Source organism: Plasmodium chabaudi (genome assembly GCF_900002335.3).
Source record: "Plasmodium chabaudi chabaudi strain AS genome assembly, chromosome: 13".
Taxonomy (NCBI): Eukaryota; Apicomplexa; class Aconoidasida; order Haemosporida; family Plasmodiidae; genus Plasmodium; species Plasmodium chabaudi.
The window spans coordinates 1-13885 of record NC_030113.2 but is presented as its reverse complement, the minus strand read 5'-3'; the positions used below and the strand labels follow the sequence as shown (position 1 = coordinate 13885).

Here is a 13885-nt window from a genome sequence, read left to right as displayed (position 1 = left end):
ATTTTTGGATAACGATATATAAGAATCCTTATTATTTATTATATAAGTCTTGTTAATCAGGGGCGATATTGAATCATGAATAGCACATTATGTTTCTTTATTTGATGAAACATATTAGAAAAATTTATTATTTGTATCATATTTATTTTAATTTCAATTACAAAGTTCCCAAACAAAACTGTAATAACAAAACTGAATAGGCACCTATAGATTATAATAAAAACCATTTTGAATATTCCTCTATATTACAATATATATTCAGATTAATATATGTGTTTGTAACATTAATTAAACAAACTACTAATATATAATAATAAAATATAGATTCATAAACAATCGATCGAGGTTCGACAATACAGCGTTATCTATAAAAGGCATATTATGCATCTAAAATTTTTAATAACACAATAAAAATTGAACTATATATACAATATTTTAAGTTTATAATTTTGAGGTATAAATAAATTATATTTTAAAATGGTTAAAAGATAAAATATAAATATATTAATAAATTTTCATATCATATTTTGTTCTAATAATTTTCTAGTAATTAAAAATAATATTATAGATAGAATAGCATTATTATTACATGTTTATACATATAAGCTAGTAATATATTCTATCAATAATATTGAAATATTTCATAATAAAGTTTTTAAAAAAATATAAAAAGTGCCCCTTTATATCTCTTCATGCATTTCGATATAGAATGTTTTTTTATGCATATTCAGTAAAAAATTATATAAAAATATAATGTATTTTTTAACAGAGATATATAAATATATTTTTTATTGAATGAATGATAAATCAATGGATATAACAGTGCATTATAAAGATATCAACGTTATATATTTTGTTAAAGATACAGTTGGGGACATGTAGTTTTATATTCTAAAAAACGTGATTGATGGGAAACAGTTAAAGATTCAATTTTATCAATTCCTTTTTATTATTTCACATTAGAGTGCATTATATTATTAGTGTTTGTAATTCATCATTTTTTAATCTAAAATAGCAATATTTTATCATATAATTTTAATAAATTATTTGAATGGATATACATTGACAATTAGAAAATTAGAATAAATAAGATAGAAATGAACAATACAAAGCATTTATCAAATAATTATATATTAAAAGAGAAAATATATCTTTTATCTCTCCCCTAACAAAGGGTGATATAACAGCCTAATTCCACTTAGTTTTCAATTATACTTTAAACTTGCATCAATAGTTATTTATGTGTTATAAACTAATATTTGCTAAGTATTATTTTAAAAACAATATGCATTCAAAGACTTATTTAAGATTATAAATAGCTCAACAAATACGGGTTTAGTGTTAATTGTCGTTTTAAATAGTATAAAAGGTGCGTAAAATATATTATAAAATTATCAAATAAAATATATTTTTAAATTGAGTATATAGGAATAAAAATAAAGTTATTGGATTTATTAAAATTGGTTATGAGTTTATCTATATTAAATAAAATCAATATTAAAATTATGCATATTCAATTTATTTTGTAAATTCTATAACTTTAGAAAAAAACTATATTATATGTTATAAGAAACAAGTATATAAATATTTAATATATCTTATTAAATATCTATTTATATACTTTTAATGATTATAATAATAGGCTAATTCTTAACTTTTTAGATTTATTCAGCACTTATGCTTTAGAAAATCTTTTACTAAAAAAGGATATGCATTTTTATAATAAAGCCATACCACATTTTAGTAAAAATAATATTTTTTGTATAAAACGGATCATACATACATTTAATCGGAAGTGTATTAAACAACCTTCTATTTAATGTAATATAGCCAATTATCATAAAAAGAAATAGAGCGCTTCTTTAGTAATAATATTATTTTGTTATTCTATACTAATTTAATTATTGAGAAAATTATAATATATTTAACTACAGACAGTTGCCATATATAAGGATAAAGTATTTGTGTCACATATTTGGTGCAGTGTATATAAAACAGCATGATCCCACTCAATTTACAAATCAAAAATAAAATTTCATTATAATGGCTGATTTTATGGTATATGCATTTTTTGATATTGTATTATATATAAATGTCATTAACTTTGTTTTAATAATACATATGTATAATAATTATTTTTAATTGTTTTCTTAGTGTCGAATGTTCTATAATGTATGGGATGATTTTCCCGATCAATTAGATAATGGAAACTATAAATTTAATGATGATGATTATTTCGACAACTTGTTCACAGACAAAAATTATGGTAATGATATCGATAAAGTTAATGCTATATCATTTTGGTTATTTGAAAAAAATTTATGGGATTCTTCTTCGTCATCGATTAATGCAAAAAGTAATACCGATATTGTCCATTACATTGTGATATGGTTAATTTATATGTTAAGACTAAAGGGTGATGGCCAAAACGGCAACGTAATGAAATTTCATAATACTTGTATAAATCCTGCTCAAGGATATACTAATTCTATAAAAGATACTAATACTAATGCTTATAATATCTATAAGAATCTTATAGATAGTAAACTATTATTGATGAATGAGGGTATTAAAGATATATCTAAAATTTATGATGCATTTAAATCGTTATGTAACATGTATAATGGATTTGATGACGACGATTCAGATTGCACAAAAAATTTGAATGATGCCAAAAAGTTTGTTGAAAAATATAAAATACTCCTTAATAATAATGATACTGATATTGAAGGCAGTCTATATTGTCAAATATTATCTATATTATCAACTGATTATTATAATTTTATAAGTCAATGCTATGAAAAAAAAGTAGGATGTGATAAATTCCCATCCCTTCCAGATTGTTCACGATGTTCGTCAACAAAAAATGCGCTAATTTCAATTACATTTATATTTGTTGCAATATCTATTTTCTTGGGATTTGCTTATAAGGTAAATAAAAAGGAATTTAAAAATATAATCTTTAAAATTTATTTTTGTAATTCTTTATATGGGATTATCAAAAAATGTATATACGATTACAATTTTTATATTAGCATTCATTATTTGGATTTGGTAAACGATCTCAAAAACAATATTTAAGAGAAAAACGAAAAAAAATAAAGAAGAAAGTGTATAATTATATATTACTCGAAGAGAGTGATTATTCCAAGAATAGTAATAATTATTGATATGTGTTAAGGCTGACTATTTGTAAATAATCAATTTTTGACCATAATTTGGAACATAATCTTGGGATTTATAAAAATATTTAAATAATGTAATCAATAAAACATAAAGTTATATATGTATATTTATTATATATTTTTTGTATGTTTTTATGTTGTGAATCAGGGTTGATGTTGTGTTTGTGGAACCCACATTCGGGTTATAGTTAAGTGTTAAATTGTGTTTAATTCTGTATAATTTTTAATAATTTGGCAATATTTATTAGTTTAAGAAATTGTTTTAAATATGTATAGGACAAATTATAATAATTGCATTTTGTGTTAATATAACTTAATGATAATGGCTTATGGGACAATCGATCAAATATTGGAATTGACATCGAAAGATGAATCCAAAGTGCCGATTTGGTTCTATAAGACAACATCGATTTGAATAATTGCAACGTTTAATATGGTAATTTGGGTGAAAGTAAGGGGGCATGTAAGAAATTATTTATTATGATTTCATATCCCAGTACCACATGGACTGCATGATAAATGAAAAAAGAAGTTGTTGAGTTGATGAGAAAATGTGATTATTAAATATATACAAACTTATGTAAGCCTACCATATGTCATTTATTAATTTATTTTTTTGTTAATTTTTTTTGTTTTAAAAGAAAAAACGATTATTTATATGATAAATTTATTAATAACTTTATATGGGGGCTCAGATTCTATGAACCTGATTTTTAACTCTATATAAGTATTAAAATGATAAATAAGTAAATTCATTTATTATTATAGGTAACTAAACTCAAAAGTACAATTAAAAAATATATTTATATTATTATGATCTGCATAAATATGATGTTGTTGGAATGGTTCACTTATATTTCAATTATAATTTTATTTATATAATTATAGAATAAAAACATGATTAACATAATGAATGAATAAAAAAAATATTTTTTATAAAATAATTTATTATTGAAAAAATTCATAATAAAAATTTTAAAAATGCCCCTATAAACCCCTGTTATATGTTGCATACAATTGTTTTCTATAAATATTCAGTAGAAAATTATATAAAAATATAATGATATTTTCTAAAAGAGATATATAAATTTATGTTTTATTGAATGAATAATAAGTCAATGATATACAATAGTGCATTATAAAGGTATCAACGTTACATATTTTGTTAAAGATACAGTTGGGGATATGTATTTTTATATTATAAAAACCTGGATAAATGAAGAACGGGTTAAAGTCTCAATTAATGTTAAATGTCTTTTTATTATTCCATATTATCAGTGTTTGTAAATAATCATTTTTTTTTAATTTAAAATAGCATTATTTATCATATAATTTTAATAAATTATTTGAATGCATATACATTGATAACTATAACAATAGAATATATGAGATATAATGAGCAATAAAGATCATTTAGCAAATATTTATATATTAAAAGAGAAAATATGTCATATGTTTTTCCTCTTCAAGTGCAATATAATAACCTAATTGCACATAAATTTCTATTATGCTTTAAAAATTGCATCAATACTTATTTGTGTTATATGTTTAATATTTACTAAGTATTATTTTAAAAATGATATGCATTCAAAGAATTATTTAAGCTTATGAATAACTCAATAAATATGGTCTCAGTGCTAAATGTTGTTTCAAACCGTATAAAAGATGCTCAAAATATATTATAAAATAACCCAATAAGGTATATTTCTAAATTGAAGTATATCGGAATAAAAATAAAGTTATTGAACACATTAAAATAGATTATGAATTTATATATATTAAATAAAAATAATATATATTTATGTAATTTGAATAGAAAATCGACCATGTAACTTAATTTGAAAATGCTATAATATTAGTAAAAACTATATTATATGTTATAAGAAACAAATATATCTTATTAAATAACTATTTATATACTTTTAAGGGTTATCGTAATAATATTATTTTATGTATAAAATGTATCATATATGCATATAGCAAAAGTGTATTAAGCAACCATCTATTTAAGGTAATTTATCTAATTGCCATAAAACAAGTAAATATGTTTAACAAAAGATAATTTCTATATAACGATCTTAAGTAAAAACAACAAATATTTTATGCAATATATATAAATATTGTCATCCCACATAATCTACAAATTATAACAAAATTTCACTATAATGTCTGAGAATTTGGTATATATCATTTTTCTTATATTGTCCAGACTTTGCATTGCCTATATATTATATTAGTTTTCATTTTAGTAACATTTACATTAATACATATTTTATTAATTTTTAAAATATATTTGTAGTGTAAATTAATTAATTCGATCGATAAGAGTATTACCGTGAATGTGAATAATTCATTAGCATTTATTGAGTTTGATAATATACTGACCGAGTATTGCACTGAAGAGGAAGGGGGGGGAAAGAAGGAGTGTTTTTCTTATGAAGTATTAATTAGCTCTATTTTTATAAAATTGCTAAAAATTTTTATGAATCTTGATGATTTAGAAAATGATAAACATGCTCAATATGCTATTTTATGGTTTTGTCATAAACTAAATAAAAACTCACAAAATGGAATCAACAATTTAAATGATGTTTATAATAAATATATAAAGGGGAATAAGGAATTTTTTGAGAAAATAAATGATGCTGGAGCTTATAATAGTTATGAGGAATTTATAAATAAAAAACAGGATATGGTAAATGTGAATATTAAAGATATGTCTAAATTTTATGAAGCATTACAAATCTTATGTAAAATGTATACTAAAATTGATGAAAGCAAGTCAAATTGCACAAAATGCTTGGATGATGCCCAAAAGTTTGCTGATGAATATGAAAAAATTAATAGCAATTCTATTACAGGAAATGATTCATATAGTCAGATGTTGTCTAATTTATTTGTTGATTATGATAATTTAAAAAATAAATGTAAAAATAGTTCATCCCTTCCAACGATAAAAAAACCACAAAATTTTGAACAACGTTTTGAAGTTACATCATCAAATTCGTCGATAGCAACCAAATTGATTCCAACATTATTGATATTTGCAATGTCATTTTTCTTTGGAATTGCTTATAAGGTAAATAATAAGGAATTAATAAATATAATATTTAAATTTTATTTTCGTAATTCCTTACATGTGATTATCAAACAATATATAATACTTTTATCATTTTTGTTTTAGTATTCATTATTTGGATTTGGTAAACGATCTCAAAAACAATATTTAAAAAAAAGGCTAAAAAAATAAAGAAGAAAACGAATAATTATATATGATTCGAATAGTAGTGATTGTTTCAGGAACAATAATAATGATTGATATATGTTAAGAAACCGTCTATTTGGAAACAAGCAAAATTTGACCATAATTTTGGGGTTTATAAAAGCATTTAAATAATATAATCAATAAAATATAAATCTATGTGTGTAAATGATTGCACTTTTGCATAATTTTATGTTGTGGATCAGGGTTGGGGTTGTGTTTGTAGAACCCATATATGGGTTAGGATTATATACCACATTGCACTAAATTTTGTGTAATTTGATAATGCATTAGTTTAAGTAATTGTTTTAAATATATATAGGGAATAAAGTATTAAAATATGTATAGGAAAAATCACAAGAATTGGATTTCGTGTTAATATAACTTAATGATAATGTGTTGAGCTATGCAATTTTTGGATTTTATTGTTAATTTGTTGTTAATGGCTTATGGGACAATCGATCAAATATTGGAATCGATATAGAATGATGAATTCAAAATATCGATCTGGTTATAGAAGAGACGTTGATTTAAATAATTATAATATTTAATATGAGAAACTGAGGGAGAATGAAAATACAGGTATCTAATTTATTATAATTTCAACTGAAATTACTTTTAAAACGATTTCCTTCCTCAGTACATCCTGGACCCGATGATAAATGAAGTAATGAAAATAAGAAAGAAGCTGTTGAGTTTATGAGAAAGTGAGATTATTAAATATATAAAAACATATGCAGGATAATCCGTATCATTTATTAATTTATTTTTGGTGTTTTTTTTTTGTTTATAAAAGAAAAAACGATTATTTATATGACAAATTTAATTGATAACTTTATTTTGAGGTTCAGGTTCTATGAACCTGATTTTAAAACTCTATATAAGTATTAAAAATAATAAATGAGTAAATTTATTTATTATTATAGGTAAATAAACTCACAAGTATAGTTAAAAAATATATTTATATAATTATAATAAAAAATTATATATTATTATTGAAAAAGTTAATAATAATATTTAAAAAAAATGACCCTATAAACCCCTGTTATATGTTGCATACAATTGTTTTCTATAAATAATTAGTAAAAAAATATATAAAAATACAATTGTATTTTCTAACATAGATATATAAATATTTGTTTTATTGAATGAGTATTAATCAATGACATATAATAGTGCATTATAAAGGTACCAACGTTACATATTTTGTCAAAGATACCATTTGGGACACACGGTTTTATATTATAAAAAACTGGATCGATGAGAAAGGGTTAAAGATTCAATTCATGTTAAATGTCTTTTATTATTCCATATTAACGCATATTAAATTATTAGTATTTAGTGAATCATCGTTTTTTTTATATGAAATAGCATTGTTTTATCATATAATCAATAAATATAAAATTATTAATAAATTATTTGAATACATATACATTGATAGCCATAACAATAGAATATATAAGATAAAATGAAGGATGAAGACAATTTAACGAATATTTATATATTAAAAGAGCAAATATATCTTATATTTCTCTCTTAAAGTGAAAAATGCCAACCTAATTGTACTTTGTTTTTTATTATGCTTTAAAAATTGCATCAATACTTATGTGTTATATATTTAACATTTACTAAGTATTATTTTAAAAATGGTTTGGATTCAAAGACTTATTTAAGCTTAAAATGGCCCAATAATACAGTTTCAGTGCTAATTGTTATTTTAAACCATAGGAAAGATGCTCAAAATATATTATAAAATAACCCAATAAGGTATATTTCTAAATTGAAGCATATAGAAATAAAAATCAAGTTGACGCACTTATTAAAATGAATTATGAATTTATCTATGTTAAACAAATAATATAAATTTATCTAATTTGAATAGAAAATTGAGTATGTAACTTAATTTAAAAATACTATAATTTTAGAAACAAGTATATAAAACTGTAATATATCTTATTAAATAACTATTTATATATTTTTAAGGATTATAGTAATAATAGTATTTTTTGTATAAATGTATCATATGTACATATGGCAAAAGGATATTAAGCAACTCTCCATTTAAGGTAATTTAGATAATTGGTATGCAAAGAGCTTAAATAGATACAACAAATATTTACATAATATATATAAATATTATTATCCCTCATAATCTCCAAATTATGACAAACCCAAGTTATGATATTGAGAAAGTGGTACCCAATTTTTTAAATAAAATATTATATTCGCATGTGTTTTATATGTTGTATTCTCATAAATTATATTAATTTTCATTTGATTAGCATTTATATTAATATGTTTTTTTGTTTAATTCATAAAATATATTTGTAGTATAGAGACATTTATGCGATCGAGGACTATTTTTATGTGACGAATGATGATCAAATTAGAGTTGATAGAAAACACAAATCAATCATCCAATATTGTAATTACAAGAATAACTCGGTAACTTATGATTGTAATGATTATTTTCAATTGGTTAGTTGTGGTTTTATTTATTTGCTAAAAACGTTAAAGGACAACTATAAATTAGAAGATGATAAACTTGCCGAATACGTTATTTTATGGTTAAGTTATAAACTAAGTAGAATTCGACAACATAATTTCGCCAAATTAAATGATTTTTCTACTAAATATATAGTAAATAATGAGTGTTATAATGAGAAAATAAAAGATGGTGATACTACGACTTATAAGGATATTATAGATAAAAAAAAAGATTTGATGGATATGAATATTATAGAAATATCTAAATTTAATGGTCTATTTAGTATATTATTTTATTTGTATTATTTATTTCATGGTGAATGTTTGGATTGCGAAAAAAATTCGAGTTTAGCTAACAATTTTGCTGATATATTTAAAGACCTCATTAAAGATTCTAATAATAAAGAAAACAGTCCATTTAGTCAAATATTGTCTACATTATTAGATGATTATAACAATTTAATAAATAAATATGGTAATAAATGCAGCATTCCTCAATCTATTTCACAATTAACCCCCCAAAAAATTTCTGTAGAAAGTTCTTTACAAACTTCTAAAGGTACATCAAGTCCATCGATATTAAACACAGTAATTCCAGTTTTATCGACATTTTCTGTAATATCACTTTTCTTGGGAGTTGCTTATAAGGTAAATAATAAGGAATATATATATATAAACATTTTAAAATTATCTTCGTGATTCCTTATATGTGATTATCAAAAAATATAAAATATATTTACCATTTTTATATTAGTATTCATTATTTGGATTTGGTAAACGCTCTCAAAAACGATATTTAAGAGAAAATATAAAAAAATAAAGAAAAAAATGAATCATTATATATGATTCGAAGAGAGTGATTATTCCAGGAACAGTAATAATGATTGATATATGTTAAGAATATGTCTATTTGGAAATAAGTCATTTTTGACGATATTTTTTAACGATAATTTTTGTGTTTATAAAAGTATTTAAATAATATAATCAATAAAATATAAAGCTATATGTGTAAATTATTGCACTCCTGCATAATTTTGCATGTTTTTTGTATAATTTTTATATGATTTTATGTAGTGGATCAGGGTTAAGGTTGTGTTTGTGGAACCCATAAATGGGTTAAGGTTAAGTAACATTTGCATTTAATTTTGTATAATTTTTAATAATTTGATAATATTTATTAGTTTAACGAATTGTTTTAAATATGTATAGGAAAAATTATAATAATTGGGTTTCGTATTAATATAACTTAATGGGTATGTGTTGAAATATAATATTTATTTTTTGTATTTACTGTTAATTTGCTGTTAATGGTTAATGAGGAAATCGATCAAATGCCGGGATCGATATAGAAAGATGATTCCAAAGTATCAATTTGCTTATAGAAGCGACGTGACTTAAATTATTACAAAATTTATCATGAGAAAATGGGTGAAAAGAAGGAAGTTTACAATAAAATAATATATTATGATTTCCTCCCCCAATATCACCTGAACCATATGATAAATGAAGAAAGTAATGGATATAAGAAAGAAGTTGCTGATTTGAGGAGAAAATAGGATTATTATATACATAAAATGATATGGAGGTTGATTCTGTAAATTTATTAATTTATTTTTTTGATTTTTTTTGTTTTTGTATTCTACGATTTTGCGTAGATTTTATAATAAAATACATATGCTTATTGTTTAGTAATTGGATTTTTCATTTTATAAATGTATTATAATATAAAATTGTTAATAAACTTTTAATATAAATCCAAATTATACTTTAAATCATTAATTAATTATATATATTTTTTATATATAATATGCTCTCCCTTTTTACTTAAATTAATACTAAGTGTATATAACAAACTTCTTTAACATGTCTAGGATGTTAGTTGGAGTTTTTAATTTATAATAAATATATTTATCAAACAAACGAAACAAATAAGTGCCAAATATGAAGAAAAATAATAAAAGCAAATAAAGTTCGAATTTTTATGACAATTCTATATTATATGTAAATACAATAAATATATCAATATACGAAAAATATGCAATTAATCACAGTTTTTAAAGAACACATGATAAATATATTTATTTCATAGTACATATATCTGGGGAATCTATACAAATACTATTTTTTATTATCATTTTAAAGATGTTATTGCCAAAGCATAAACAAATCGTGAAATATACAATTTATGCATCGGGTTACATAAAAAACGCGAATATTTACTATTAAATGAAATTATATCAATATAATTATTTATTAATATTCACCATTTTTTATGTATGATTATAGTTTAAGGCTCCAATGGATGTATATATTTTATGTTTCATTGCATAAATAAATTTTAAAATGCCCTTAAATGATATTAAATATTTTGTTTTCTGGTCTTAAAAAACACATTATAGAAGAATGTAGTGACATATGAATACAAAGCGAAGGATAACCAATAGTTAGTAACATAATCGGCAGCCAATTTATCTCCAGGGTGTAATATTTGGTTAATTGGGAATCCAATGGTAAAAGCTCCAGCACCAAAAAATCCTGATCTCATATTAACATTGCGTATATACTTTTTGATTTTCTTCATATTAATACCCAAAAAATATTTGGGATTTTTGTCATAGCTGTTTTCTAAGATTTTTCGTTTACTGAATGTTCGGTAATTCGAAGAATATCCTTCTTCCTCAAATTCTATCTCATCATCATCATCATCATCGTCATCGTCATCGTTATCGTTAATCATATTATTATTATTCATATTTTCTTTTATAAAATTTTCTAAATTAGCAATATCGTTTTCATTTAGATTTATTTCCAATTCTCCTTTTTGTGACTCGGCATTGGATTCCTTTTTTTTTCGGCGACATGAACTTAGAGGATTCGTGCTTGGTACTGCTTCAGATTCTGCTAATAATCTATTAACTCTTGATGACAATGTAACTGCTGCATTGGACTCTTTAAATATATGTTCGCTCTTATTCTCCTAAAAATAGTACATATAAATTAAATATATATTGGAATAATAATAACATCATAATAACATCATAATAATAGAATCATATTGTGTGCCATATTTATTCTTACCTCATTTTGATAATATTGACAACATATTATCAAGGCAAATATAAAAGGGTTAATAAAAAATACTGAGTTCATTTTTTTATTCGGTATCTTAATAGTTTGAATAACTAAATAAAAGATGAATGTTTTTTGCTTAGTTATCTTTAAATAATAATACTATCGTTAATTAATAACCCAATTTTATTTTATGTATGCGTTTATTAAAAATTAAATCCAAGAAAACGTAAATAAAAAATATCAATATAATTTATTTAATATTCACAAGTATAATAATATCTTATTATAGTAATATTTCTAATTATACGATTATAACGATCTTTATAAAAAAAAATTAATATATATCTAATTAAAAACAATTTAACTAGAATTGAAATTAGTAAATATAACAAATAATGGAAATAATGATTACATGTTAAAATTATGTGATCTTTCTTAATACTTCTTTTTATGTAAAGTATTATTCATGTATCTTGTATTTTATTATTAATATTAAAATATAAGTATTAATAAATAATAATAAACTTTAAAAAATTTGAAAATCTTAAAAATAAGCAATAATAATAAAGATAAAAAATTATATATTAAAAATAATATAATAATGTAATAGTTGTAATATTTAATTATATATACAAAAAATTAAAAAATTATTTATTCGATCCTAAAATATCCATAATTTTTTATATAACTTTTTCTTTTATAAATAAAAAAATGCATGAATATTTCGTCCTATAATAATAATTTTATAAACAACGGTCCTCGCTATAAATAATAATGTTTTATTAATTTTATATACATATCTTAACTACAAATAGCAATTCGGTAAAATGAAATTCCAATAAATGGACAATTATAAAATTATATGGATTAAATTAAGTAAAATGAAATATATAAAATTTAATAAAATTAATAAATATACATATGCAATATATATATATTATATTAATTTGATATTGTTTATAATAATATTTTAATGTATTAGAAAAAGCGGTTTAAAAATGGCAATAAATATTTTATGTGCATAAAAAATTGTTTTATTATAATATTAAGTCAAATTGACAATGTTACTTTATATAAATAGCTTAAATAAATTCCATTATTTTATATTTTGTCCTGAATATCGTAAATAATAATATGTTTTTCAAATATCTTTTACATAAGTCCATAGTATATTATTCAAACATAATAAAATTTGGGCCATATAATATAAATGGTGTCTTACAAAAATATTAAAAATGGTTTTAATAGTTTTTTTAAAATCCTATTTATACATAAATATATGTTTATATTTCGATTTTATCAATGAAACCCTTTCCTAGCTATAGTAACAATTATTGCTTCTCATTAATAAATATCATATAAATAAGCTTCATTTTTAGCGAAAATAATTGTTATAAACTGTCCCAGATATTATCTGCAAAAATAACTTAATGTTATCATATTTTCAATAATTACCACCATTATAATAATTTCTTAGTTGTATAATAATATGCGAAATATATAAATCCTATACAACACAACGGGAAATGCTAAATTAACTACGAACTTAATATATTTTATTATGATTGATATTTACGGTACCTTTTAATTTTTAAATTTAAATACATTAATTTTTTATATATGTTGTATATTTAACTTTTTTACATTTATTGATTTAGGGTTTTGGTTTTAGGGTTTTGGTTTTAGGGTTTTGGTTTTAGGGTTTTGGTTTTAGGGTTTTGGTTTTAGGGTTTTGGTTTTAGGGTTTTGGTTTTAGGGTTTTGGTTTTAGGGTTTTGGTTTTAGGGTTTTGGTTTTAGGGTTTTGGTTTTAGGGTTTTGGTTTTAGGGTTTTGGTTTTAGGGTTTTGGTTTTAGGGTTTTGGTTTTAGGGTTTTGGTTT

General features: G+C 21.7%; 4 protein-coding genes across 4 annotated transcripts; 3 read left to right on the top strand and 1 right to left on the bottom strand.

The window, feature by feature from the left end:
* Positions 1-2043: 2043 nt before the first annotated feature.
* On the top strand, positions 2044-3170 carry PCHAS_1300301 (CIR protein; the record flags this gene model as incomplete). Its single annotated transcript, XM_016799695.1, has 3 exons — positions 2044-2058; positions 2155-2931; positions 3036-3170. The coding sequence occupies 3 exons, from the start codon at positions 2044-2046 to the stop codon at positions 3168-3170; spliced, it is 927 nt and encodes a 308-aa protein (XP_016652901.1).
* A 2180-nt stretch (positions 3171-5350) lies between these two features.
* PCHAS_1300201 (CIR protein) lies at positions 5351-6435 on the top strand (the record flags this gene model as incomplete). The annotated part of the gene is made up of 3 exons (XM_016799645.1): positions 5351-5365; positions 5485-6264; positions 6370-6435. 3 exons carry the CDS (start codon positions 5351-5353, stop codon positions 6433-6435), a joined length of 861 nt encoding a protein of 286 aa, XP_016652900.1.
* A 2174-nt stretch (positions 6436-8609) lies between these two features.
* PCHAS_1300101 (CIR protein) lies at positions 8610-9754 on the top strand (the record flags this gene model as incomplete). The annotated part of the gene is made up of 3 exons (XM_016799597.1): positions 8610-8642; positions 8779-9522; positions 9689-9754. 3 exons carry the CDS (start codon positions 8610-8612, stop codon positions 9752-9754), a joined length of 843 nt encoding a protein of 280 aa, XP_016652899.1.
* Positions 9755-11293: 1539 nt separating this feature from the next.
* Positions 11294-12084, bottom strand: PCHAS_1300001 (Plasmodium exported protein, unknown function; the record flags this gene model as incomplete). Its single annotated transcript, XM_016799545.1, has 2 exons — positions 11294-11911; positions 12013-12084. The coding sequence occupies 2 exons, from the start codon at positions 12082-12084 to the stop codon at positions 11294-11296; spliced, it is 690 nt and encodes a 229-aa protein (XP_016652898.1).
* Between the last annotated feature and the right edge of the window lie 1801 nt (positions 12085-13885).